This window comes from Engraulis encrasicolus, chromosome 8 (assembly GCF_034702125.1).
Source record: "Engraulis encrasicolus isolate BLACKSEA-1 chromosome 8, IST_EnEncr_1.0, whole genome shotgun sequence".
Lineage (NCBI taxonomy): Eukaryota > Metazoa > Chordata > Actinopteri > Clupeiformes > Engraulidae > Engraulis > Engraulis encrasicolus.
Genome location: NC_085864.1, coordinates 29,897,517 through 29,923,302, shown reverse-complemented (window position 1 = coordinate 29,923,302; position 25,786 = coordinate 29,897,517). Strand labels below are relative to the sequence as shown.

The 25,786-nt window shown below is 44.0% G+C and overlaps 2 protein-coding genes across 2 annotated transcripts; both read right to left on the bottom strand.

The window, feature by feature from the left end:
* Nucleotides 1-1,372: 1,372 nt before the first annotated feature.
* fam222bb (family with sequence similarity 222 member Bb) lies at nt 1,373-9,877 on the bottom strand. The gene is made up of 3 exons (XM_063205414.1): nt 9,749-9,877; nt 7,804-7,926; nt 1,373-6,822 (listed from the first exon to the last, which is right to left on the bottom strand). The coding sequence occupies exons 2-3, from the start codon at nt 7,880-7,882 to the stop codon at nt 4,274-4,276; spliced, it is 2,628 nt and encodes an 875-aa protein (XP_063061484.1). The 5' UTR covers nt 7,883-7,926; nt 9,749-9,877; the 3' UTR covers nt 1,373-4,273.
* Nucleotides 9,878-10,477: 600 nt separating this feature from the next.
* On the bottom strand, nt 10,478-24,471 carry flot2b (flotillin 2b). Its single transcript, XM_063205413.1, has 11 exons — nt 24,279-24,471; nt 23,560-23,638; nt 23,134-23,224; nt 21,760-21,883; nt 20,952-21,070; nt 19,858-19,971; nt 19,035-19,154; nt 17,334-17,548; nt 16,196-16,379; nt 14,552-14,701; nt 10,478-12,767 (listed from the first exon to the last, which is right to left on the bottom strand). The coding sequence occupies exons 1-11, from the start codon at nt 24,325-24,327 to the stop codon at nt 12,729-12,731; spliced, it is 1,284 nt and encodes a 427-aa protein (XP_063061483.1). The 5' UTR covers nt 24,328-24,471; the 3' UTR covers nt 10,478-12,728.
* Nucleotides 24,472-25,786: the final 1,315 nt, after the last annotated feature.

The following is a 25,786-nucleotide window of genomic DNA, read 5'->3' as shown; positions in this document are numbered from 1 at the left end:
TGTGTGGTGTTTTGTTTATGAATTATGAAACTACAACAGTACCTCTCGCCTAAAAATGAAATTGGAGGTCTTGCATTTCACTTTCTAGAGGGGAACAAAAGCACAGCCAACACGTTCAGTTTTTTTTTTGCAAATGCAAGTCAAACTTTATTTTGGTTTGAGGGGAATGTTTGTGCAACATTGTGTTCCTGAAAGTAATGGGCTTATTTGGAATGACACTTCAATGGAGATTCAGGTGGACCCTCTACTGCCATAACACTCTCAACTTCTTTGGTGGAACAACATGAGATACACACAAAGAAATAGAACTTTCCAGAACTGCTCGGAGGAAGACAGTAGCCGTCTCTTTTTTCCTGTTGTTTGTTTGTTGTTGTTTTTAATCTCAAAATGTGGTTCAGAGAGGAGGAGAAGGAGGGTGGGAAACAACATGTGCTCTTAAGACTTTAAGAACCTGCTCACATTCCTAAGACACAGAAGGGTTTGCAGTGTGGGCTTCAAAACCGCTTTGGTTGGAAATTCAACAGCAACAGCAGCAGCAGCCAGTTTTTTCAACAGAGGTTGTGCCTTTATAGCATGTAAGGGCTTCCTTTCCAAACAGTATCAGTAGTCGAGTAGCTTGGTCAACCAATCCCATCCCGTTCCCTCCCCACCATTCCAAGACCCGGCCCACCCCTAACCCCGCACCCCCCCACCCCACCCTTATAATAAACAGTGCAGTGTTTTGAGTCCCACGTACACCCCCCTGCTTGGACACACAGTTTGTTTTTCTTTAACCCCTCCCCCCCTTTCAGAGATCCACCTCAGCATCACGTTCAATTCTCCACTTAACCCAAAGGAGGCACTTCACATTGATAACAGAAAGAGAAGTAAAAGTTCAACCTGACTAGTAAAGAGTTTTTCTTTTGTACCCTTGAGCTGGGGGAAAAAAACAAAACACGACACGAGCACTGAGACTGAAACGCGTTTTGCATCTGAGTAGTTTGTTTGTTGTGGGTTTTTTTCTTTCTTACTTTCTCCTTCTCCCTATTTCCCCAGTCAGAATCGCCTGCAGATTAACAGAGATCAAGCTAACAAGCAAGTTTAAATAAGTTAATATGTCTGCGACAGCAAAAGCTGATCCATTCACACATTGCTTTTGCACAGAAACAAAATGGCATTCAACATAAATTACAGCTTACTTCTAATCTTTACAGCATTACAAACACTCCCACGTTTTTTTTTCTTCTTCTTCTCTCTCTCTCTCGCTCTCGTAATCTAGAATACAATAGCAGCTTCGTGAGACCGACACACACCATTGAGAGATTTTTTGAAGAGTTAAACTAAAAGCCCATTGTTCTCAGTCAGTTTGGGGTCGAATGAGTGAGGTCTTGCATCCGAGACAACCCTTTTATTTACGAGTTCAGAACTGAAGACTGTGTGTATGTTCTGACCTCTCTGACCGCATGTCCTATGCACGCCTCGGGCATGCACACACAAACACACATACACTCACACACACACACACACACACACACACATACACTCACACAGACACATACACTCAAGACACATGATGGGGCAAGAAGAACTTCCGATTATTTCACATCAGCAGCAAAAAGAAAAGAAAAAAGGGTGAACATTATTTCAAGACGTGGTCTGACAATAGTGCTAACAAACAACGAAACTGTTTGAGCCCAGTGCTTGAACCTGTAGAAAAAAATTCACGAACAAGTTAACCCTCCCTGTCCCCTTAAAACCAGTTTCAAATTAACATTATTCTTAGATTAAAATTATGTTTTTTTAGTATACTTGCTAATATCGTTATTAAATTTAGACTTCTGCACCACACTCAAGTCAACAGACTAAATATCTTAAGGCTTTACAACCAGGGGGTAGTAGGGGGAACCATAGCAGTAGGCTTCGAGCAGCCCACAAACCCCACACAAATAAACAACTAAAGTGTGTTCACTGCCATTAACGAGAAAGGGAAAAAAAAGAAAAGGAGGAAAAAGGAGGAACATGAAAAGAGACAAAGAAAGACAAAAAACAGACTATTCTTCACTGAGGACTCCTGAGTCGCCCTTCCAATTCAAAAAGCAAAACGACCCTAAAAAAACTCAAAATGGCTGACTGTAAGAGAGGGGGCAGGAGGAGGAGGCACGGGCAGACCTGAGAACACAGATGGCAAGGCCATAACAAAAACACTGACAACCAGGAGATTCACTACCAACCACACAGCCATGGAGGGAGGGAGGGAGAGAGAGAGAGAGAGAGAGAGAGAGAGAGAGACAGAGAAGGGCACAAATGTCAACACTTGCCTTTTAGGGCACAGGCAGGGACTACCACAGGCAGGAGATCCCTTCTACAGTGATATCCAGACAGAGAGAGAGAGAGAGAGAGAGAGAGAGAGAGAGAGAGAGAGAGAGAGAGAGAGAGAGAGAGAGAGAGAGAGAGAGAGAGAGAGGATGCAGGTCACCTCTCCAGGCAAGAGCTAAGCCACTTGACTTCAGTGGAGACGACCCTCGTTGCCAAAGGTGACACCTTATGGGACTGCTTACAAGAGCAGCAGAAGTATGCTTGTGTTGTAGCTCCTACACCGAGGTACAGTGCTAGCTTTGCATCACAAACACAGTAGTAATAGTAGTATAGTAGTAGGGCAGTGGAAAACAGTGTGCAGTAGAGGAGTAGTAAGGACCTGATTATACAGTTAGTACAGTACAGTGTGGCATCATGCTGCTCTCGCTAGCAATCCATTTGGTCTTTAGGGTTTTTCGAAAAACCTCCCATCGTTCGTTAGAACTACAACTACGATAAACTAATAAAAAAACACAACATAAAAAAAGAAAGGGGAAGATTTTTTTTCCATTTTAGGCCAAAATGTACAATACATTTCAGGAGTGCATTTCTCAAAAGCATAGTTGTTAGCATTTAGCAACTTGGGTAGTTGCCAATGGGAAATTGCATTGCAACCAACAAAGTAGCTACCGTAGTTAGCAACTACGCTTTCGAGAAATGCACCCCAGGATCGCCAGGAATCACCTTCAGGAATTCAATTCAAGTAGTGATAGCTCTTCCATAAGAAACAACACGATAGAGAGAGAGAGAGAGAGAGAGAGAGGACATGGCACAAGTTCCAATGGAAATCCTACATGGAGGAAATCGGAAACAAATATTTCCTGGACAATCAAAGACACACTGTTTGACAGTGAGACCAAAAAACGCTCTGTAAAATGCTTCTGCAGAACTCTTTAAAAACAGCCTGTCTAAACTTTTGAACCTGAAATTACAACAACAGTCTCGAAATTATCAACAGTCTCATCTCCTAATGTGCACTTGCGCCAAGCCAACCAACACTTGTTCCTTATTCCGTAGTGTTCCCCCTGCGTTCAGTGACGACAGTAATAGCAAGCGATATTGAGTAAACGTCCGAGAGGAGAACACTGATTTTATGTTCAACCTGGTTTCTCGAGTGCACAAGTTTCCATGGCACTTCTTTAGAGGAGATCTTTACAGACCTAGTGGGCTAACAAACCAACCAAAACAAACGTCAATGTTCTAGATTATAGAAATATCCTATTCCTCACAGTGTCCTATTATATCTAAATCAATTTTGTTCTACTTTTTTAAGACGAGGAAGGAGAATAGGAGAAGATGGTGGGTTGGGTTTCAATGTAGTCATGAAGATGACATGAACATTCCCTACTTGTAAACACTACGAGTATGCGCAACACTATGCATGTTTTTTTTGTTGGTTTTTGTTTTACGGACAACAAAACTGGGCTCAATTTATTTCAGGGGCAGATAGAAAATGAAGCCACTGTTTCTTTTATCCAACAACAACAAAAAAATCTAACGGAAAAGTAAATCTATACGAGTTGTTAGAACCCCTAGTTTCACCCCCAGGGACACAGAGAAATATAGGAAAAGCTGGGGAGTTTATGACCTTCACATAACACCATAAGAGCACTATTCATTATTCTAACACTTGGAGCTGGTTTCTCAGACAGGGATTAACCCTGGATGCAATCTCACTATTCAACTATTCAAAAAAAAAAAGAAGGAAAGAAAAAAGAAAATCCCCACAAGAAAACGATGTTTCCTTTTCCTCTTCTAAATTCCATTTTTAGCCAAGGACTTGTTTTAATACTTGTCTGGGAAACCGGAGCTCTTGGTGGATTAACTCACGAGACTGGGTAATGAGCATGTTTCATTAATTGCTGTTTTTTTTCCTTGTTTTTGTATTTGTTAAGTCAGACCGGCCGATGACCTTTTTTTCTCTCGTTAGTTTCCGGCCTCATCTGTACCCTGGGTGGTGGTGCATGGGAACATTTCTAGCGTCGCCCGTGTCGTTGGCTCTGGCGGTGGCAGCCATTGCAGCAGCTGCAGCAGCAGCAGCGGCGGCGGGCAGCCTGGTGGGCATCTTACCCATCATGCCCAAGTTGCCGGACTGATCCCGGAAGCACGGGAAGTCCCCGCCACCACCACCACCCATGTAGTCCACCAGCCCTGCCGGGAGGCCACCGTTGGCACCGTTGCCCATCCCCCCAGTCCTGTAGTGGCTGGCCTGGGCACAGTCCACCACGGCGCTGCTGCTGCCCCCGGGCAGGCCTCCGTGGAAGTTGAGCGTCATGTCCTGCGAGCCGGAGCTGTCGCTGTTGGGCGTGGGCAGGATGCTGCCCCAGGGCGTCTGCTGCGACTGCTGGATGTAGTGCCCGTTACTGTAGTTCATGCCCGGGGGCCCTCCGGGCAAGCCGTTCACCACCGGTGGCGACGGCGTGGGTCTGTCCAGCGGGGCTTTGAGGCTGTAGGCCTGCTGCTGCTGCTGCTTCTGCTGCTGCGAGGGCCCCATGCAGGACTCCTGGGAGAAGGGGAGCCCCTTGGTGGGGAAGCCCGAGCCGGAGGGGTCCTCGCGGGCCACGCTCTTGCAGGGCGGCGGGCCGTCGGACAGGTGCGGCGGCAGGTGGCTCAGGGGCTGCGACTGGCCCGTCTGCTGCTGATGCTTCCAGGGGCCCTGCGGGTGCTGATGCTGCGGGTGCTGCTGCTGAGGTTGCGGCTGTTTCAGGGGGTTGCTCTGGTACAGAGGCAGCCTACCCATGCTCATGTTCATGTTCATGGCCGCCACAGAGGAGGCACCAGCAGCAGCGATGGCAGCCAGGGCAGCACTGTTGGCGTCGGGGTTGAGGGCGCAGGAGGAAGGGCCTGAGGACAGAGAACCAGGTCCGGGTGGACAAGGGCCAAGGCCGGGGCGGGGAATGGAGATAGACATGGGGTTGTTATTATTGGGTAGCTGGTGTGGGTGCGGATGGGGATGTTGGTGTGGATGTTGGTGTGGGTGCGGTCCACAAGAGGAGCGGGAGCTGTGGTTGATGAGCAGGTTGCGGCTGATGGGGCTGGGGTTGGCGATCTGGCCCTCGCACACCGAGGTGCTGGCCCCGCCGGCGGCCGCGCGCGCCTGGCAGAACTGGTTGATCTGGTGCACGATGCTGCTGAGGTCGCTGGGCCGGTTGTGGTGCAGGCTGGCCGCCATGGACAGCGGGATGGTTGAGGTAGACACAGTCACGTTGGGGGGCGCGTCGCCGTCCGGCATCTTGCGGGCCGGGACGCCACCTTGTCCGGGCGGTCCTCCAGGCGGCCCTAGAGGGGGGCCTCCTGCACCACCCTGCATGTCTGGGACCACCAGCATGCCAGAGGTGGAGGGACCGCCCGGGGGACCTACGGCTCCGGCCACGGGTACAGAGCCGGGGCCTCCAGGTCTAAGCCCATTGCCTGGTCCTCCAGGACCAGCTCCGGGGCCGGGCCCAGCTCCTGCAGCAGCCGATGGGGCCTGAGAGGGCAGAGTCTGGGGCTGAGAGGAGAGGGCCGACTGCTGCTGCTGCTGCTGCTGCTGCTGCTGGGCCTGGAGGATGTGAGGAGGCAGCATGGATGAGGAGGAAGGAGGAGGAGCCCTGCTGGGAGCCATCTCGGCCAGGAGCCTCAGGCCCTGGGCGGCCGACTGCTGCGGCAGCTGCTGATGCTGCTGCTGCTGCTGTAATAGAGTCTGGGGGTGGCTCAGTCTCGGCGGCTGCTGCTGCTGCTGCTGCTGTTGCTGCAGAGCCTGCTGCTGCTGTCGGACCAGACTGGCCTGGGGCTGAGGCCGTAAACTGGGGTGGGGAGGAATCCCATGGTGCTGGATGGTCTGGGGCCGAGCCATGCCTTGCTGCTGCTGCTGGAGCTGGAGCGAAGACAAGCCTTGCTGCTTGTGGGCCATGGCTGACACCTGGGACTGCGACTGGGACTGGGGCCGAGGGAGAGCCTGCATGTGTCCGGTGGGGGCCGTCTGCTGCTGCTGCTGGGGGGGTACTAAAGTGCTCTGGACGGCCGAATAGGGCCCGCCATGTGGATGTAAGGGGTGGGGATGTGGGGGGTGGTGGTGTTGTTGTTGTTGTTGTTGCTGGGGGTGATGTTGCTGCTGCGGGTGGTTCATGTTTATGACCGGCTTGGAAGTCAGAAAGCGATGGTGGTGATGGTGGCGGCAGCTGACGTCCAGGCCCTTCAAGACGGCGCTCTTGACGACGGGCACGGGCACCTTGACGATGGCGAGGAGGCCCGAGCGCGTGGAGGAGGAGGAGGAAGAGGAGGCGTCCTGGTGGGAGGAAGGGTAAGGGCTGTAGCGATGGTTGGAGGAGGAGGAGGTGGTGGTGTCGAGGCCGTTGACTGTGCGTCTCACGTGTTTCCTCTGCGGCACCTGCACGCTGTTGGGGAAGATCTTGATGGTCAGAGGGGTGTTGGCGACTTTCTTAGCATAGGCATCCAGTTCCGCTGGGGAGGGATAATGTGCGGATCTCATCTTCTGCGTGGTGTCCCCTGTGGTGGTAGTGGTGGAGAGAGAGAAGGGGGGGGGGGTTGGGGGTGAGAGAGTGAGAGAGAGAAAGAAAGAGAGAGTGTGTTAGTGAGTGCCACAGATAGAGAGAGAGAGAGAGAGAGAGAGAGAGAGAGAGAGAGAGAGAGAGAGAGAGAGAGAGAGAGAGAGAGAGAGCGGGAGGGAGAGGGAGAGGGAGAGGGAGAGGGAGAGAGTGTGAGTGAATGAGAGATAGAGAGAGAGAAAGAAAGGGAGAGAGAGAAAGAGAGAGTGGGGAGGGAGAGGTGTAGTGGAAAGAGAAATAAGTAATTTTAGACAATGACTTGGCAATGAAAAAAAATGATCAAGGTTTCACGATTTTGGAACAATGCTAACATCAACTACAGTAATTGATGAAGTTGTAAATCTGTAAGTAGCAAATGCGACTACCTTAACATACTTCAGATAGGAGGAGGAGACTGTCACACATTTGGGTCGTCTATCTACACATCGTTATTCATGCCAATTGGAATTATTAGAATGTTTGACTACATGGCAATTACAGAAGAATGATTGCTATGTTACTTCCCATGTACAATGTGAACCTACGTAACCAAACGACACAAAGCACATGCTTTAGGCAAGCCTTGAAATAGGAATTTGATTTTATCTGGTTGTGAAACTATTTAACTGATAATTTTAAGTTTTCCTCAATGTGCAATTCTCTCACAAATAAAGCTGTCCATCACCCCAGCCCAACCCCCACCCCTCACATACACAAACACGCAAGCAAACACACACACACACACACACACACACACACACACACACACACACACACACACACACACACACACACACACACACACACACACACACACACACACACACACTCTCATGCCTGACATCTGCCTCACACACCACCAAGCAAAACAGCAGCTACTATATATATATATATAGTGAACAGCCAGATGGCCCCTGTCTGCATCAGGCAGTACGGTACTTACATTTCTGAAGTCCAGTGTTCATCTGCGAGTGGGAACGAAGCTGGAATGTGGGGTTGGATACTGGCAAGCAAGCCAGCATGTCACACAGGCACTAATGCAACATCGGCTACCCACTCAGTCACACTGCAAGAGAAACCGGATCAGTGACAACAAGTCTCAGGGGCAGAGCGAATGAACGACACCCCAGCTGGGATATTACTCAGTCAGAGCATCCAAAATGCAGTTATGTGCATCTCAATGTCTGCCATAAATTATAACTGTGCCAGCATCAATCATCCACAGATAGGGTGCAGTAGTAACCATATGTAATGCATATGCTGAGGAAGGCTGTTCTCCTTCTGGGATACTAGATACAAATGAAATGAAATGACAACACACTTTTTATGTTCAGGATTAGTCACACACAAAACCAAATGCACTTAAAAGGAATGCAAGATCATTCTATTCAAAATTGAATAACAGGCGCACAAGAGCAGTCATTGTGGGTACTGACATTAAAGGCATTTACCACAATTCACCACAGACGAATCATGCCTTTTATCATCACGTCTCCTTAGCCCCATGCCTCGCCAGCCACCTACCTCATACATTACACATAACAACGAGCAGAGCTTTTATAATAGCCCCCCTCTCTGCAGAGTCACTCCATTTAAATATCAAGCATTCATCCGTGACCTTTTTAAATCGCTCTCTAAAACAGCTGGCGTTTGAGCCCACAGCGCTACACCCCGCAGTTTTGAGTGTCATGAGCGGAGTGGGAAACGAATGCTTCAACCCGCCTGGCAGGTGCCCAGGACACGGCAGGAGATGCCACTGCATGACCGGGGCCTACAGGCAGGCGCTCCACCAGCTGACTGACTGCTCCAATTTGAAGGATTGTCAGTTGCTACGACTTCGGTCGGTGAAAAAGTGGACTATTAACGTTCAAACTTCACGTCCTCAGTCTTTGAAATAGTGGCTACGACGAGGCATACGGATGTGGGCATAGGCAATACACAACATGTTGAAGTGCGCAGATGGTTACAGGCCTGATGATGAAACAGCCTAGCAGTTGAACATAACTCAATCTCTCATGTCTTAACTTGCATTGACCAATCAGTAATATGCCTTCGCTGGAGGTTTTCACCCTCTGATAACACATCGCTAAAAACGAGCTTTTAAAACCTGTAGTGACGACGTTCAACAAATTCCAACCTATTTCCCAATCGCTTCACTCGGGGTTGCCATGAAAAATGGCTAGGTTAGAGGCAGCAACTCGTTCAACAGAACCTGTCAGGCATGGTCATTTCTCGATCCTTATGACACGTGCTGTAAATGTCCAGTACATAGAAGACTGATTAAAGCCCTGTGCCAATCCGTAGGCCTACGTCAACACAAGTTGAAAATGGTCAGCAAATTGGCAGGGCACAAACTATTATCTGTTCGAGCTTAGCATGAGGGTCAGCTCAATGGTTTAGCTATGCTAGTGAAGACAGCTGTTCAACTACACCGATTCACACACACCTAATGACGGCTAACAGCTAATGTCTTCACATAGAAAAGGCTGACACGCAGCGAAACTAAAAGCTATTTCACGGCTCCATAAATAGACAAATGGCACACCTGAGGTTAACATGACCAAGTAAAATCAGTTACTGTTCTGTGTAAGTTAAGCAATAATACATGGTCGTGTTCCCAACGGTAGACACATATTTACACACGAAGAACCAGAACCCGTAGATTACAAATAACACAGATACGGGCTCGACATTCCAGTAATTACTGACCATTAGTGGTTTGCACACAGTGTTTGAGTATCACATAGGATCGCATAGCTAAGTAGCGGCTAACTAGGCTGTGGGATGTTCTTTGTGCTGCAAGTGCTCTAGGCTTTCGTTTGAAGGAGTCCTGGTTAATAAAATTACTAAAACCGATCAAGACAGACGCATCAAAATAGAATACATACTTTCCAGGAGAAGGCGGGCAGTTAAAACATGATTTCAATAAATATTTCCAACACCGGTATTTTCCTCGGTTTTGGTGTGTTGTCCACTTCACCACTGCTGCTTTGCAAATGCAGCCTACCGATTGCGCATGCGCGTGACTGACTCTATGGAAAGACCCCTCACCGCATAGAGCTGCCTGGGATATGCCTGACAAAAGATTGCGGGCGCGCTCGCGTTCTATCGTCGCTGCTGGATCAGCACAGCAGCGCACATCTCTGGCCTAATCATGCCCGTAATACCCACCGGCATGTTTTCCCATCATGTCTTTGCCAAGAGATTCCATCTACATTGCCACTTGGCCTACTAATCTGACACGTTTTTATGTCACCATAATATAAGGTGCCTGCACGCGCTATGGGTTGACTGATTGCAGCAGTCTGAAAATAGCAAGTTCGATTGCAATGCCTACAGTGTTCTGTTGATGGCCTTCGGTGAATGGTTAACACAGAACAAGGTAATTACTGCTCCCAGTGTAATGTTCTAAATTTAAAAATAAAAACAATCTCATTGTTGTCTGGGGACCTGTATTGGTTTTTTTTTGGTCGGTGGAATGAAATTTCCAGTGCGTGGGCATTTGATAATACAAGGAGTCTCTCAGTTACACATGCAGAATGAGGTAGAACAACTTTGGTTAGTTCTAGTCTGGTTTTAAGCCTGGATATAAAAGACTTCATGCCACAAAAGATCAATGGAGTGGATATTTTTTTATTATACCAATTATGCATTGCAACATAATGGAGTGTTTTCCATTGTTTATTGTCATGGTGAAGATTCATCTCTCAGATAGGTGATGGTCTTAAAATTACAATGTATTGACAATGAATGTAAAATAGTTGCAAATAAATGCTTCAAAACATAATGAGCTGGTGGTACATACATTGATGGGTCAACATTAACTTGTTATATGATGCATAGGCATGTGTGTTGTAAAACAGTTAGTGTTTCTATATTGGAATTTTAAAGGTCATATGGGAATGTACATTACTGACCCGAAACCAAAAGTAAACACAGTGTATGGTTTTACATGTAATAAAACAAATCTTACGAGCAGAAAAAAAAAAATCAAACCGCAAAACCTCAAAAGGACATACAAATGGCGCAATGTTAACAACCAACTGAAAGAGCTGCCATTTTTAGTTTTATGTTGAGGCCTTTGAGTGGTTTTTTTTGAGACAGGGACAAATGGTATATTGTGAAAATGCAAAATTACATGATAATCAACATCACTTTAACATCACTATGACAATAGTGCAGATAGCCTTTAAACCACCTCCAACTGATTCTTTTCTGCTTTCCTCCCAAACACTTTAAAACCAACAGAGGAAAGCAGGACTGTAACAGATTACACAGGACAAAGCTAAACAGTGCCTAACTCTATGGTCATTTCATGGCTGTGTCAAGGGATTTTTTTTAGCTTAAACATAGGCTTCACAGACAGAATAAAGTTCATTTAGAAGAAAGAAAGACTGGTTAATAGGTTTTACAAATGTGCGTGGCTTACATGAAAATCAATCTTGTAAAAATTGTTTAAATAAATAAAACATTAAATGAGCATACTGTATTATACATCACAGAATATCTACTTTGGTATGATTAGTGATCACCAACTTTCCCACACCATAAAAACAATTAAGCATTTTTTTTTTTTAATGAATGTTTTTCTTCATAAAGTCAATTTACTTTAGGTAACCTACCATTCTCCGGTAAATGCATACGAGTAATATCTAATCTCAACATAAAATACAAAAAAGGGAGATTCAATTAATCAATCTGGCCTCTCAAGTCAAATATATTACATTTAATACATAGGGATCGTGTTGGTCCAACGGAATATGGAGTGTTAGTGGATAGCATGCAACTGTAGCCGTGCTATGACTCACACACTGAAATATAATGGCTTATTTATCATCAATATGGCACTCTCCTGATAGAGTACAGCAAAACCCCAGACCCTAAGTGAGTGTCTAAGAATGCAAAAAATGTTAAGTCAATATTAAAAAAATAATAATAAAATGAAAATGCTTTCGTGGCCATCTTGAAAGCGTTGGCCTATCGAAGGTGCCATAAAACATGTTTATCACTGGAATGAAACTACATACACAGCAATCTTTGACAGCAAGAGCATGGCATCTGTGTGTGCCAATACTTTGCATTGCATTAAAATATTCCTGAAGTTTTGAGTGGACCACTGTCTGGCCCCCTCTAAATAATGTGCATTCAAAAACAAAAAAAACCCTGGGAATGACCGCAAGTGACAGAGCTCCCCGTAGCTTGGTGATCAACTTTAACTTCTGTTTAAAGTTTAGCTACACTGGGTTGGTTTCAGCTATGAGAATGTCATCCTTTCTGTCAAGTCTGAGCCCCCTTGGTTAAGAGCTGACCCATTTGAAAAGCTGTGGTAATGCTGTGATGGCACTTTGAAGAGGGTTAGTAGTAAACCATTCAGTACATCGCAGCAGACCAACACAAGTGTTGGATAGGAATCTGTTAACATCTACAAAAAAAGCTCCCCAACTGGAGAGTGGAAAAAGACATTTGTGAAATTAAATAGGTTTCCACACAGGGAAGTGGTTCATTGTTTACATAGTTATCACATGCACAACACAACTTCACTTTTTCCCTTCCTAATTTGGGCTTTATACACAGACAGAACCATATCGAGAGACCCACTGTTGAGTTAAAAAGTGTTTGTCTCCCATATTGAAACAACACACCTCTCCCATCTATTCCACCAATGGAAAAAAGTCGGAATACAACCGTTAAAGATGTAAATGTTCACGAGGAGCAGCATTGCATGCAGATAGTCTGGTCCTGTCCAATGTAAGGCACCAGAGGTTCACAAATCCACTTGTATAGAGAAACGTTTTTCAAGTGTCCTGAAGGCAGTAGGAGTGAATGCAGTCGACATGTCAGAGAGCGGATGGGGGTAGCAGATTGTTCTCAGGCTTGAGCGTCAGTCATCTTCTTAAGTAAAGGTAGCTGTCAGAGGCAGAGAGTGTTCTTGGTTAGACTTCAAATTAACAATAAGTGGGAATGCAGCAAAAGCTTAAGCTTACAAGGTTTGATCTAAGAATTTAATGTTCCTTATATTCCTTAATCTCAACCGCACACTGTTAGATTCACACTAATAGCAGTCAAAAAGGTTGAGTTTTGTAACTACTAATCACCAATGTGTACAATACGGTGAGGTTAAGAGTCAGCAGAATGGCTGTGTGGCTAACAAAAAATAGCCGTTTGATTGGTCATAGAACCATTCAACAACGTTTTGGTGGTCCCACCTTAACTATCTGAACCAAGTAGTTACCTCCGCCAAGGAGGTAATGTTTTCGGTCAGGTTGGTTTCTTTGTCTGTCTGTCTGTTTGTTTTTAAGGAGAATAACTCAAACTAAAACTAAAACTATCCTGTTGTCTGTCATTTTAATGATCCGTCACACCCTCTTTCTTCTCTTAGATTTCAAGGTATAGAGCAAGTAACTCTACACAGACGAGGTGACATCGACCGGAAATTATGCCAAAGAGAACTTTTTTGGATATATACTTTAAATGCATTGCAACCATCAGGTCTAAACAAGGATTTTGACATGAGTGTGTTTATATAATTAAAGAAATATGGATTTAATTTTGAACTGTTTGTGCTCTAATTTATGATGGTTAATGCCTGATGTCTACAAAGCATGGACTTGTTCTTGTTTTCTCTCTTTATGTTTCATGTTTGTCTTTCACTACATTTCCCAGAATGCTTCACTGACTCAGAGTGCTGCACCACAGGTGCCAATAATGAATTAACCACAAGCACTGTGTTTATGCACTCTGCCTGATGAGGGTCTAAGGACCGAAAGCTTGAAAGTCTAGTAAAGCTTCTTTGCACAAAAATGGACCTGAAGTGTGCGGATTGTCTAATTTTTATACAGAAATTTCTACTGAATCCTGCACCTTCTAAACAGATGAGCGGTGGCCCATCACAACTTTAGGAGAATAACTCACAAAGTTATTAATGGATATTGATGACATTTTGTAGAGTTGTTGGAAATGACAAAAGGAACAACTGATTAAATCACAATCAGGATCTAGGAATTTTTGAAAAGACTCTTCACCACTGCAGGATAGGGCGAATTTTGACATTCCTGGGCTGCGTTTCTCGAAAGCGTAGTTGCTAGCCAGTTAGCAACTTTGGTAGTTGCCAATGGGAAATTGCATTGCAAACAACAAAGTAGCTAATGTAGTTAGCAACTATGGTTTCGAGAAATGCACCCCAGGTTGTAACTCCACAAAAATAAAGGAGAAAGACTTAGAAAAAATGAGGGGGTAAAATAGTCAAGTTCTATCAAACAGCTTCGTTGGCGGAGGTCTGCACTCTCTCAGAGCATTTCAAGTTCCAGAATAAGGTGCCGTTTACACGTAGCTGGATATTTTTATATGTGGATATTTTTTTTTCTCCTGGTTGTACTGGTTTTGCATTGGTTTTTGCATTGGTTTTGGCCTTCCGTTTCCACGTAACAGATATTTAAAATCCAGGTATAAAAATATCCTGTTTAGGGGGCTGAAACGCATTCATTACAATGGAGGATTTATTTTTATCCACATGTTGCGTTTACACCTAACAGGAGAAAAAAATACCCTGCTAAAAAAAATATCCTGCTACGTGGAAACAGCACCTAATATTTTCGTGTTTTAGCCTGGCTCTTCTGGAACTTTTTTGTTCCAGATCACGGTACTAGCTATAGCTATGGCATCTAAGGGTCTCCCAGCCCTCTCTCTCTCACCTTGGTCAGGTCCACTCCCGTGAGAGCGTTGACAGACACGGGCAGCTCGGCTAGCAGGCGGTTCACCTCTCCAGTCACGCCGCTTTTCTCCCCGCTCAGGATGACGATCTCATTGGTTCTGGCCAGGGGCGCGGCCACCTTGGCAGCAATCTGTTAGGACACAAACAAAACACTTCAGACTCAAAAGCTTATTCGACATAATATTGTTGCAGTGGGCGCGTGTTGTCAAGCGACAGGTTGTTTTGGGGAAAAATCATTTCACTGATACATTAATGGATGTAGTACTTGAGTTAAATGGAACAAAAGCCTTGGAAATTGGTTTGCTCCCCCACCAAATCAATGTGTTGCTAAGTGACAGTAGCAAAGTGGCCGGATGACCGACTGTAGTCTTCAAAGAAACAATGGTACTGCAATACCACAACCTCTGCCATGACAATAAAGTTTCATTCATTCATTCATTCATTCATTCATTCATACCATAAAATAGAAAATCATCATAAAAACTGAAGTGAACAGGGCTCAAAATATGCCCACAGGTAACACAACAGCTCCATTTGTATATATTGTGTGTTACATGATATTTATGCACACAAAGCCAGTTAACAAATACCATGGTGCATCATGTAACAAATTGGCTGGAGAAAGCCCCACCATGAATTAGAGGAGCAGTTCAGCCAATTTAAATGCTGTTGTGTTGCTCACACTACCCTTGACTTGTCAGTACCCAGTGACACTGCATTTATTGGCTCAGCCCATCCCGAGATCTGAGCTATTGTTATGGGGGCATATTATGTTTGCTAATTGTCTGCTGATGTTACATAACCGTTTGGATGTTTTTGGGAATAAATAAAAGATGTTTTTTTGAAATGTAAACAAACAACTGCCACCATTACAATGACCAGGATCTCGGAAAAGGCTGAAGAAGGGAAAAAAAAACATCTCAGGTACTGAGAGCATTACAACTGCATGTTGAAATTGGCTGGAGTTATCCTTTAACACAGGTGATTTCACTAATTAGCCCATCCACCTGTCTTCTTAATTACAGAGCCAATTAAGATCGGCTGGTTTAGTGCACTGTCTGGAACAAATATGTACAGTATGTGGGAGGACTCATTGTGCAGCGAACTGAGTGAGCCATGTGTGTGTCTCATACTCATGAACGGCATGACGTGTTTCATGTGCATTATGCCCTTTTATGGGGGAAAACATTGGGGGGAAAGCCAATGTCAGTCAATTGGTGGTGTTGGGAAGGAATAAACGAAAGACAAGGACATGTACACTAGCGTTGTTCACGCTCAACATGCTGAAGACGTGTTGTGATGCCGGCTGCTCAAAATAATATAGCCAAACAGCCGTGGCTGAAGCATAGACTCTGTTCATTTAGGCTAGCCGATGTAGCATGTAAGTTAATGAGGCATTCTGTTTGATTTCCCCCATATTTGATTTCCCTGTATTCCCCTTAGTTTTTGCCAGACTGTTAGACTGAGTCAACAGTCGGCTTTCGCCCAGGCTAGCAATTTCCTGCATTTCAATCAAATTGTGTACCGTTTCAGCTCAATACGAAACGGTTCTTTTCTTTCTAATTACGGGACGATTCCGTATTTCAAGGCACCCTATTGGCAACCCTATTGCCTGCCTACACACCTTTGGCAGTGCCTCCAGGACCAGGGCGGTCTTGGCCGCTTCTCCGTACTGCTGGTAGGCCTCTGCCTTCAGCCTCATCTTCTCGGCCTCGGCTTTACCAATGGCCTCGATGGAGGCAGCCTCCGCCTCACCGATCTTGCGGATCTTCTCGGCTTCCGCCTGAGCAGTCAGCACCTTCTTCATTCTGCAAACAAGGACAGGGAACGCCAGCTTCAACTTTAATTTCACATGGTTACAAATGCACATCAGCAAACATTACGGTACAAAAAATATTTCACATGTATACAAATGTATTTAGACACAAAAAATGTACTTTCTCCCCATAATTTGCAAACGATTTCTGCTTAGCAAATTGCAATAGCATCACTTGATCATTAGGCCTTCTCCACCAGTCAAAATTATTTCATCCTGTAAGCAAGAATAGACGATACCAACTGCTAACATCACTGGGATCGCATAGACCAAGTAGAGGGCACAACTAGGCGGCTAGTGTTGGAGGAGCACAGCTCTCTGACAGGAACAGTCAGCCTTAGTATGTCCTTCAGATAAGCATGGACTGTTCCCGAGGTGGTTTTGGAAGCAAGGGTCAGGGCCTTGCGCTTGATCCGGGCAGCCACCGCCGGTAGCCAATGCAACTCGATAAATACTGTAGAGCAGTAACATGCGCCCTTTTGGGTTGAGTGAATACAAAAATGCACCGCCGCATTCTGGACCATCTGCCGCGGTTTTCGTGCAAAAGCAGGCATACCTGCCAGGAGGAAGCTGCAATAAAATGCCACTTTCTCCCTTTGTGTTGTATTTACCAGACCCCATTGTGTCCTACAGCGACATATAAGCTGCATTCAAGTTCTTGAGATTTTAGCTGTTTTATTAAAAATGTGGGTATGTTAGAGCTGAAATGAACACATTCTAGAACTAAATGAGAGTCCAAGCTTTTAAATGCAACTTATTTCATGTTTTTATGTGCTTCGGAGGCTGACATATTTAGGTTTTAATAGGGAGAGGGCATCCTTTCCCAAAAAGGGCTTACTGTAGGACAAAATGGGTTAAAGTAAGCTCTGGGCATTGCACAAGGGTACTAAACTAGTTTTGGGACAGATATTGATCTCGGAGCCTGCTCTGCACCCCCTTTACTCACTTGTCTCCCTCGGCCAGCTGTTGTATCTTGTAGGCCTCTGCCTCGGCGGGCCTCTTGATGGTGGCGATGAGCTCCTTGTCTGTGCGCTCGATCTCCCGCTCCTCGATGGTGATCTGCTTCTTCCTCTGCACCACCTCGATCTCGATCTCCTCCAGACGAATCTTCTGCTGCTCCTTAGCGGCCTGCAGCTCATAGGCTAGCTGGGACTCGGCTTTCTGCACAGGTCACAATACATGTATACACATGACATGCATGTCACAATATAACATATTACATAATTATGAAACGATACAAAATATTATACAATACAAAATTATGAGATTCATCTTTATCATTGCGCATGTATAAAAGGTTTATCAATTTCAGCTTTATGTTAACGATATTATATACTCATTCATTAGATAGATTCCCATTATACCCCTATATCTATTTCTGTTTTAATGCCAGCCCACATGTTCCCCTTGCCAATTGTGTTGTATATTGTAATGTAGTGTTGTTTATTGATGAAAAGGAATCGAGGTTGTCCACTTCCCAGCAGTGTACTATGTTTTACTATTGTACCCAATGTAAGTAAACTACACATTATATGTCGGGTGTATGTCTGCCACAGTCAAATCCCTTGCACTCTATTTGGCCAATAAAGATGACTCTGATTCTGATATATAACTGCATTCACAATGCCATCGTTGATATTTTTACTCTTGGGGTTTCAATAATCCATGAACACTGATCTGTGACATTTAAAGCCAGACAAGGAGGGGACTCTTCTTTTTTTCCAAATAGTTGGACCTCTGAAGTGAAAGATTTCATTTCTTTAATGTAAAGACACTAAATCACACACTTGATTATCTCAAAAATCTTAACTGAAAAGTCAGCTTGGTGCAAAAGCTGACATATTGGTAGTAGCCTTGTCAATGAATGTTTACTTTTAAAGGTTATGTGGACATGGGAAATTTTTTTTCGCTGATCTAAGTGCTCATTTCCTGGGTGTAGGAAACAACACGCCCTTGAGCTAATTTTGTACATATTGTCTCTGGAACTGCTGAATTGAGAAACAATTACTGGTGACTAGGGCTGGGTATCGCAGCCATGTTCCTGTATTGATTCGACTTCGATTCTTATGGCTTTGAATCGATTAATCACGATTCAATTCGATTTGATTCGATTCATTCCGAATTGATTCAATCCGTTCCCTTCTTGGTGCCAGGATTTCCCCCAAAAGATGCTGTTGCCTATTTTTATATAAAAATGTCAAAGGGCTGTGGCTTGACAGTGTTAACAGATTGCTAATTTGTAATAAGTAGGCCTAGGCCTAATTGACTAATACCTACTGGGTATTTTCCATAGACCTAAATTTAACAAAAAGAACAAAAAGAAAAAGAACCAAAAAATCTATTTTATGCCCTGTGAATCAATTATGTGAATTTCGATTCGATCGATTATCGATTAACTCGATTATTTTACCCAGCCCTACTGGTGGCAGTGGTGAACCCAGCTAAAGTTTTAAATTGTGCCGCTGACTTAACCCAATCGCTAATGGTTGGTCGTAATATGCATGTCATGAGTCATGTTGTGTGGCAACATGAGTAATCTCCTCCCAGAAGAGCAGACTCTGATGTAATGTGGAGGGAAAGGTCAGTTCAGTTAAAAGCTCATGAATCACAAGGCCAGGCAAGGGAAGGGAAGCACTTGTTCACTGACCTTAGTGTTCACTTCCTGGTTGAAAGCAGCCTTCTGCAGCTCCAGCTCTCGTTTAGAGTCGGCCATTTTAGTGTCTGCCTGGAACTTGATGTCCATCATCTCTTTCTTGCACTCCGCTTCCTGTGCAAAGAGTACAGGGAGGAGAAAGAAGCTGTGTTGACCATGCTGAAACTCCTCATGGGGTGAGAAACATAAGCTGTGTTGACAAAAATTATCTAGTGGCAAAACAAGTAACTGAAATGTTGTTGTAGAAAAACTGTGTTGACAAAGCGGAAGCAACTTGTGGGGTGAGGTACAGACGCAGTGTCGAAAAAATTATCAAGTAATAAAACAAGTAGCTAAAACATTATTAGTGGATGGTAGTGAAAACCCACACACTGAGCGTTACATGCCTCCAAGTATTCAGAATTTAAATTTAATATTGTTCGCATTCGATTGAAAAACAAGTTCCGAAATATTTCACTTACATGTGTGGTCGAGCATTGTGCTATGTGAATATTCCCGGAACACAGCCGCATTCAAAATTAAGAGTTTACATGGCTCATGAGCAAATCGAATACAGCACAGTGTTGCATTTAATTGCACTCATAGAGACGACAACACAAGATGGCATGGGCCTGACAATAGCATTGCACTGAAAACGTCTAATGGCCCAAGCCCCTTAACTATTCTACAAGGTGCTGTTTACAAACGCTCTCAATGCTCTTGGAGGCTTCTGATCTCATTATCTGCACAACGCTCCATCTAATTCTGCTAATTGACCTTAAATCAAATTTTGTTAATGTTTCCTTCGCTCAACAGCCACGCGTAGGCAGCACTTTACCCTGATGCCGGCATCCCTCTCCGCCTCTGCCACTCCGATGTCGGCGTCTCTCTGGACGGCGGCGGTCTGCGTCTTCCCCAGAGAGCTGAGGTAGTCCAGCTTGTCATACACATCCTGTTGACAGAAAAACATGTTTAGTTATCCAGGAACAATGTAAAAATAAATAAATAAATAAATAAATAAATATGCTCAATATGCCGCAGCACTTTACAAGTCTTTTTTTTTCAGGTGCCATCAGAACCATCAAGGCTATTTATAATAAATAGACAAGCCAAACACATTAATGAAATGTATGAGTTGCATTTCCCCAACGTTCTATGAATCATCCCACAGGCTGTGTTTATCACCTCATTAAATCTGTAAGGTGATAATAATGACGTATGCTGTTGATCGTTATTGGTGCCATAGACAAGCAATTTATCACATAAAATCTGATTTATAGGTTGTCTTTAGGTGCAGCATTATTACATGCAATCAAACTGCATACATGAGGCTGTTATTGCGCATTTGCCATTTTCAGTAATATGATATGACTTCATTGACGATAGAAAATATGTATTCCACTTTGAAATGCAACTTTACAATAGCTAACAAGCTAAAGGAAATGTACTACAGGTTGGCACTTCACAACACCTTGTGAAATAAATGGGCTCGTTTTTGATGGAGCAGTACTGCTTTTGCTACGCAGCGAGCATGCACATTTTGCCAGGTTAACCAGAATGCACTGAAATGGCAAAGAGTGCATGCACTCTGCATAGCAAAAGCAGCACTGCTCCATCAAAAACAAGCCCAATGTGTGAATAGTGTGTGTGTGTGTGTGTGTGTGTGTGTGTGTGTGTGTGTGTGTGTGTGTGTGTGTGTGTGTGTGTGTGTGTGTTGATATTGCCAAAGCCAGGAAACAGGAATGTGTGCAATGAAATGGGTGGAGTGCATCCTCTAGTCTAAAGCCACAGACTCGCACTGCTGAAACGTAGCATTTCACTTTCACCACTGTTGCTCTGACCACAACCTACTGTAAGTGAACCCTCACTTACAATGCGTTGTTGACAAACACAAAAAAACAGCCAGAAATTTTTACAGTTTCCAGAACTGACTTTGATGGTGAAGCTGAGGATCTCGATGCCCATGCGCCCTACGTCAGGGGACGCCACCTCTCTCACCAGCTGGGCAAACCGGTCCCGGTCCTGGTAGATCTGCTCCACAGTTAAAGTACCTGGACAAGTCACACGAGATCATCCATGAAGGGTCATATGCATTAAAAGGAGAAATCCGGTGTAAAATGGCTTAAATAGTGTTAAGACATGATTCTGAGGGCTAACTCTGACCACATCTAGCCACCCCAACTCCATTTGTGTCCTGCATTTAGAATTCCAAGCGCTAGTCAGAATTCCAAGATCTAGTTGAAATTTGGCTTCTGCTGTGATGGGGCGGCACCGAATTAGCCATCGTAATATATCTCTATTTTCCACCCATTTACGACGGTCAAAGTTGCTCAAAACTTCATTCTGTAGAGTGGCAGGGTTGTTGACATGTAAAACGAGTCATAGAGAACTTTGGTATTGAATGGAGTTGAGGTATGGGGCCAGACTTAGCCCTCAGCATCATGCTTTAGCACTATTTAAGCCATTTTACACCAGATTTCGCCTTTAAGGTGAAGGGTCATAGGAGAGCCTATGCTGCAATGAGCAGTTTTGTTTTTACAATTCTGCAAATAGGTAAGATTTTCAAACAACGCTAAAAATGTCCATCAACTTATCCCATGTGTGTGGTAGACATTTATTTTGGAGGTAAGATGTTTTAACTGAGGTTTAATGTGGTGAATATTGATGGAGGCTACAGTAAAGTGCGGATTACAGCGCGTATGAAATACATTTCAATTGAACAGGCATTAAATAGGCATACCTAAAATAGAACGTAGATGACCTTCCAGAGTTTGCAAAACAACACTTTTCATCTCCACCACAGATTTTCCCAAGAACTGCTCACAGGCCAGGGGCAGCAGGTCATCATCCGTCATAACTTTAACCTGCAGAAGAAACGTTGAGAGTTTAAGGTGCCGTTTCCACACAGCTGGATATTTTTAAGGGCGGATATTTTTAAATGTGGATATTTTTTTCTCCTGTTTAGGGGGAAATGCAACATGTGGGTATATAAAAACCCCATTGTAACATGGGATCTTTTCAAAGCCGTATTTTTGATGTGCGGATTTTAAAACTCTGTTTATGTGGAAACGGAAGGCCAAAACTAATGTGTTTTTAAAAATATCTGGCTACGTGGAAAACAGCACCTAAAAGGTATTTCCACTTTCTGTGGCAATACAAGCAAATTGAGAAAAAATATCAAATCTTAGTTTCTTTTGTTTCAGACATGAAAACATTTTTATCTAGGAAAATGATCTTCAGTGTTTAATTCATTCCTCCTGAAGGCAATCACCAGCAGCACTAAAAAACACGTAATGCAGTTTGTATTTTAAATGAATGGGTAAATTGCTTTTGGCATCAAGCTACATTTTCAAAATAGACAAATGTGTTAAATTAATTGCTTTTATCATTTGTTTGCCATCTTTTACGGACTTCAAGACTTGCTTAATCCTAAGAGTATGACCACATGATGAGTCAATGGAAAATCAACTCTGTTTACAATATGCCCATTCCATGTTGCTTACTAAACAATAATTAACAAGACATGCACTGCTGGACGGCATGGAATTTCACCACAGAGCTAGTATGTTCAAGTTTGCCTGAGTTCATGGTGTCATTCATTACCCCTGCCAATACATTTGCCTTTTCCAATGCATCTGGCAGAGTGAGTAACACAGTAGAACACATACAGAGATAGAGGGCAAGGCGGCATAGAATACACATTTCTACTCCAAGATGCAAAATAAGCATGTGCCAAGATATGGTGACACACAATACAAGGTTTCCTAATGTGTGCTTGACTGAATATCTTTCACGGTGAATGTAAAATGAGCCACTTGCATCCTATGGTATTCTCGTCACAGTACTGGGTGTTGCCAGTTTCCTCATGTAATTTTCACATACCATACACATAGAAAAGAAAGGAAGTGGACATGTACGCTAATGAATGCAGACTACAGTATAGTCTACGTAAGAAAACTAGACTTCAGTATAGATTTGTGGTTGGCCTTATCAACAAGGACACAAGGATGCACGCATGGCTTTTGCATCCATCCATACAGTATGATTAAGGTGCACAACTAATTAAAACACACAAAACACTCAACACGTTTCCATTGTGAAATAGAAGCAGTACCTGGGCTACCCCAGTAACCGTAATGGCTACTCCTTCTGCGGTCTCCACTTCTTCACATTTGGGAGTTAGTGTCATAATCTCCAAGGTAATCCTATGGAAAGAAAACATTGGCCAAATTAATAAATGACTAAAATATTGGGGCATGGGGTGGGGAGTAACAAACCACACATATACCATATCGTGTGTGTGTGTGTGTGTGTGTGTGTGTGTGTGTGTGTGTGTGTGTGTGTGTGTGTGTGTGTGTGTGTGTGTGTGTGTGTGTGTGTGTGTGTGAGTGAGTGAGTGAGTGAGTGAGTGAGTGAGTGAGTGCGTGCGTGCGTGCGTGCGTGCGTGCGTGTGCGTGTGTGTGTGTGTGTGTGTGTAAGGATTTGTACATTTCTCAGGAACTCGTGCGTGTAAATAATTAAAATAAAAAACAAGACACACCTTTGGGAATCTGAGATGAGACACCATGCCCAGGCCCAGCCACCAGTAGAGACATACGTCTTCTCATTCGAGCAGCCACCTGGGAATCCATAAACAATCATTATGACATGTTCTAATGCTACATTAAATGCGTGCAAACTGGGCTCGTGCAAAAAAAATGTGCATGCATGTTAATATAGAGCATACCGAATACTGGATATATTATTCAAAATGCAAACGGGAGCAAGTTTACAGTATCCACACGGTGTTGACAACTGGCTAACGCAGGAGAGGAGGAGCCATCCATACTAGCGCCCTCATTAACTGACCACAGCCCCGAATGCATACCGTATATTGGGGTTTAGCTCACACAAAACCAATAAAATATATAACATCGTGCTAATATGAGATAGGAAAGCAGTTTGAGAAAAAACAAGAGAATCTATCTGTGGCACTACCCCACCCACCCACTAACGTTAGCTAATGCAGGAGCTAATTGCTGTTAGCAAAAATTGGACGTGCCAAAACACGCCCCTGCTTTGGCTAACCAGCTGTTATCGATTTAGAATATGCAACTTTTGTGTTCACTATATATGCAACTATTATTTAAACTATAATAGAGTAGGTTAATGGGCAAAGATATGTTAATATCAATCGGAGCTCTAAACAGCCTCGGATTTGTCCAATCTTTTTACACTAGCCAACAGGCTTGTCAGCGGCCAATGCATCACCAATTTTACCTGAAACGACAAGGGCTTCATTTGGTCCAACAGTGAGGCAGCTCCCCATCTTTCCCCAACACACAGTTACGTTGCACAATTACGTTGTCCTTGTGAAAATTAGATAGACGACATCCACAACGATGCTCTCAGTGGCCGCCTCAGTCCTCGGTCCTGGCAGTAATCTCGGTTCACTCACGCGAGGCCTGTCGTGATTCTACTACGCCCAAGTGAGGAGGGGCGAGGAAGTGTTTATCAACAGGGGGAGAAGCCAGTGGTGACGCGCCGAGGCCTAGAACTAGTGGTAGAGGTCTAGCCTGTAACTACAATGGACCCCTTCTTAGAAGGGGAAAAATCCCTTTAAGCTCGTAGATGTCCATGTAGTGGTAAGCACCAAAATAACTATATATATATATATATATATATATATATATATATATATATATATATATATATATATATATATATATATATATATATATATATATATATATATATATATAATTCATTCATTCATTCATTCATTCACTTATTTATGTGTAGGCCTGTATGTAGGCAATGTACGTATATGTGTGTATGTATTTATTTATTTATTTACTTATTTATTTCCCAAGCCCTCTCAACTTTGAGGTGGGCATTTCGGCTACAGTGATAGGCGTGCACCTCAAAGGCAACAGGTCAACAAATGGAAAACAGGGTCGGGAGGGCATATCCTCTATATTTTGTAGGCCAGCTGAGCCATTGGGAGTTGTAGATGGTGGGCAAAGAAAATGGAATATTGTACAAGAACGACCACTAGCTGGTGTGGCCAGGAGTGGCACTGCAGCTTTGTTATCGCAGCCAAGTAAATAATGAATGGGTGCCAATGGGGCTGTACGCTTCTCATAGAACTATCTGCCGGTGTGATTTTTTCCCTGGAAACAATGGGGTCGCGTTCGATAGATATGTGTAAGTGAAAGCATTTGCCGACACGTTTGCATCTTGTCAAGTGTTAGATTCGTGAAAATGACCCTTATTTCAACTATAGCAATGACATAACACGTGACAATCGACTTTACGGCACTACGCCATTTGTTTTGTAGTTTTAAGTCTGACTTCAGATGTCGATGTGTTTAAAGTTATGTTAGGATTGTTGCGGACACCTGTTAGGCCTATTTATTGCATTTAAGGTGGTGGAAAAGCGGCATGTGTACATGGGGTAAAGGAAATGACTGCGCTCATCCTTAAGAATTTGGGCACCTTCAATTAACATGTTGGACGGCGGTGGGGGGTTTTGAGGTGTGTGACCGTAGATGTCTCTGCTAGGATCAGTTAGAGTACGTCTCTCGTCAGCTCTGGTCGTGAATAGTCGCAGAGATTCCTCAGCCAGCAGGTATTAGCCGAATGCTAGCGTGTTGCAGGACAAAACTAACACGTCTTTGGGAGAACAAAGCCATGTCAGGAACCTTAAACTTCACTTCTAATACAACTTCCATGATAAGGTACAGAATGTGCACACATCTTTACAAACCAGAGAACAGAACCGTCAC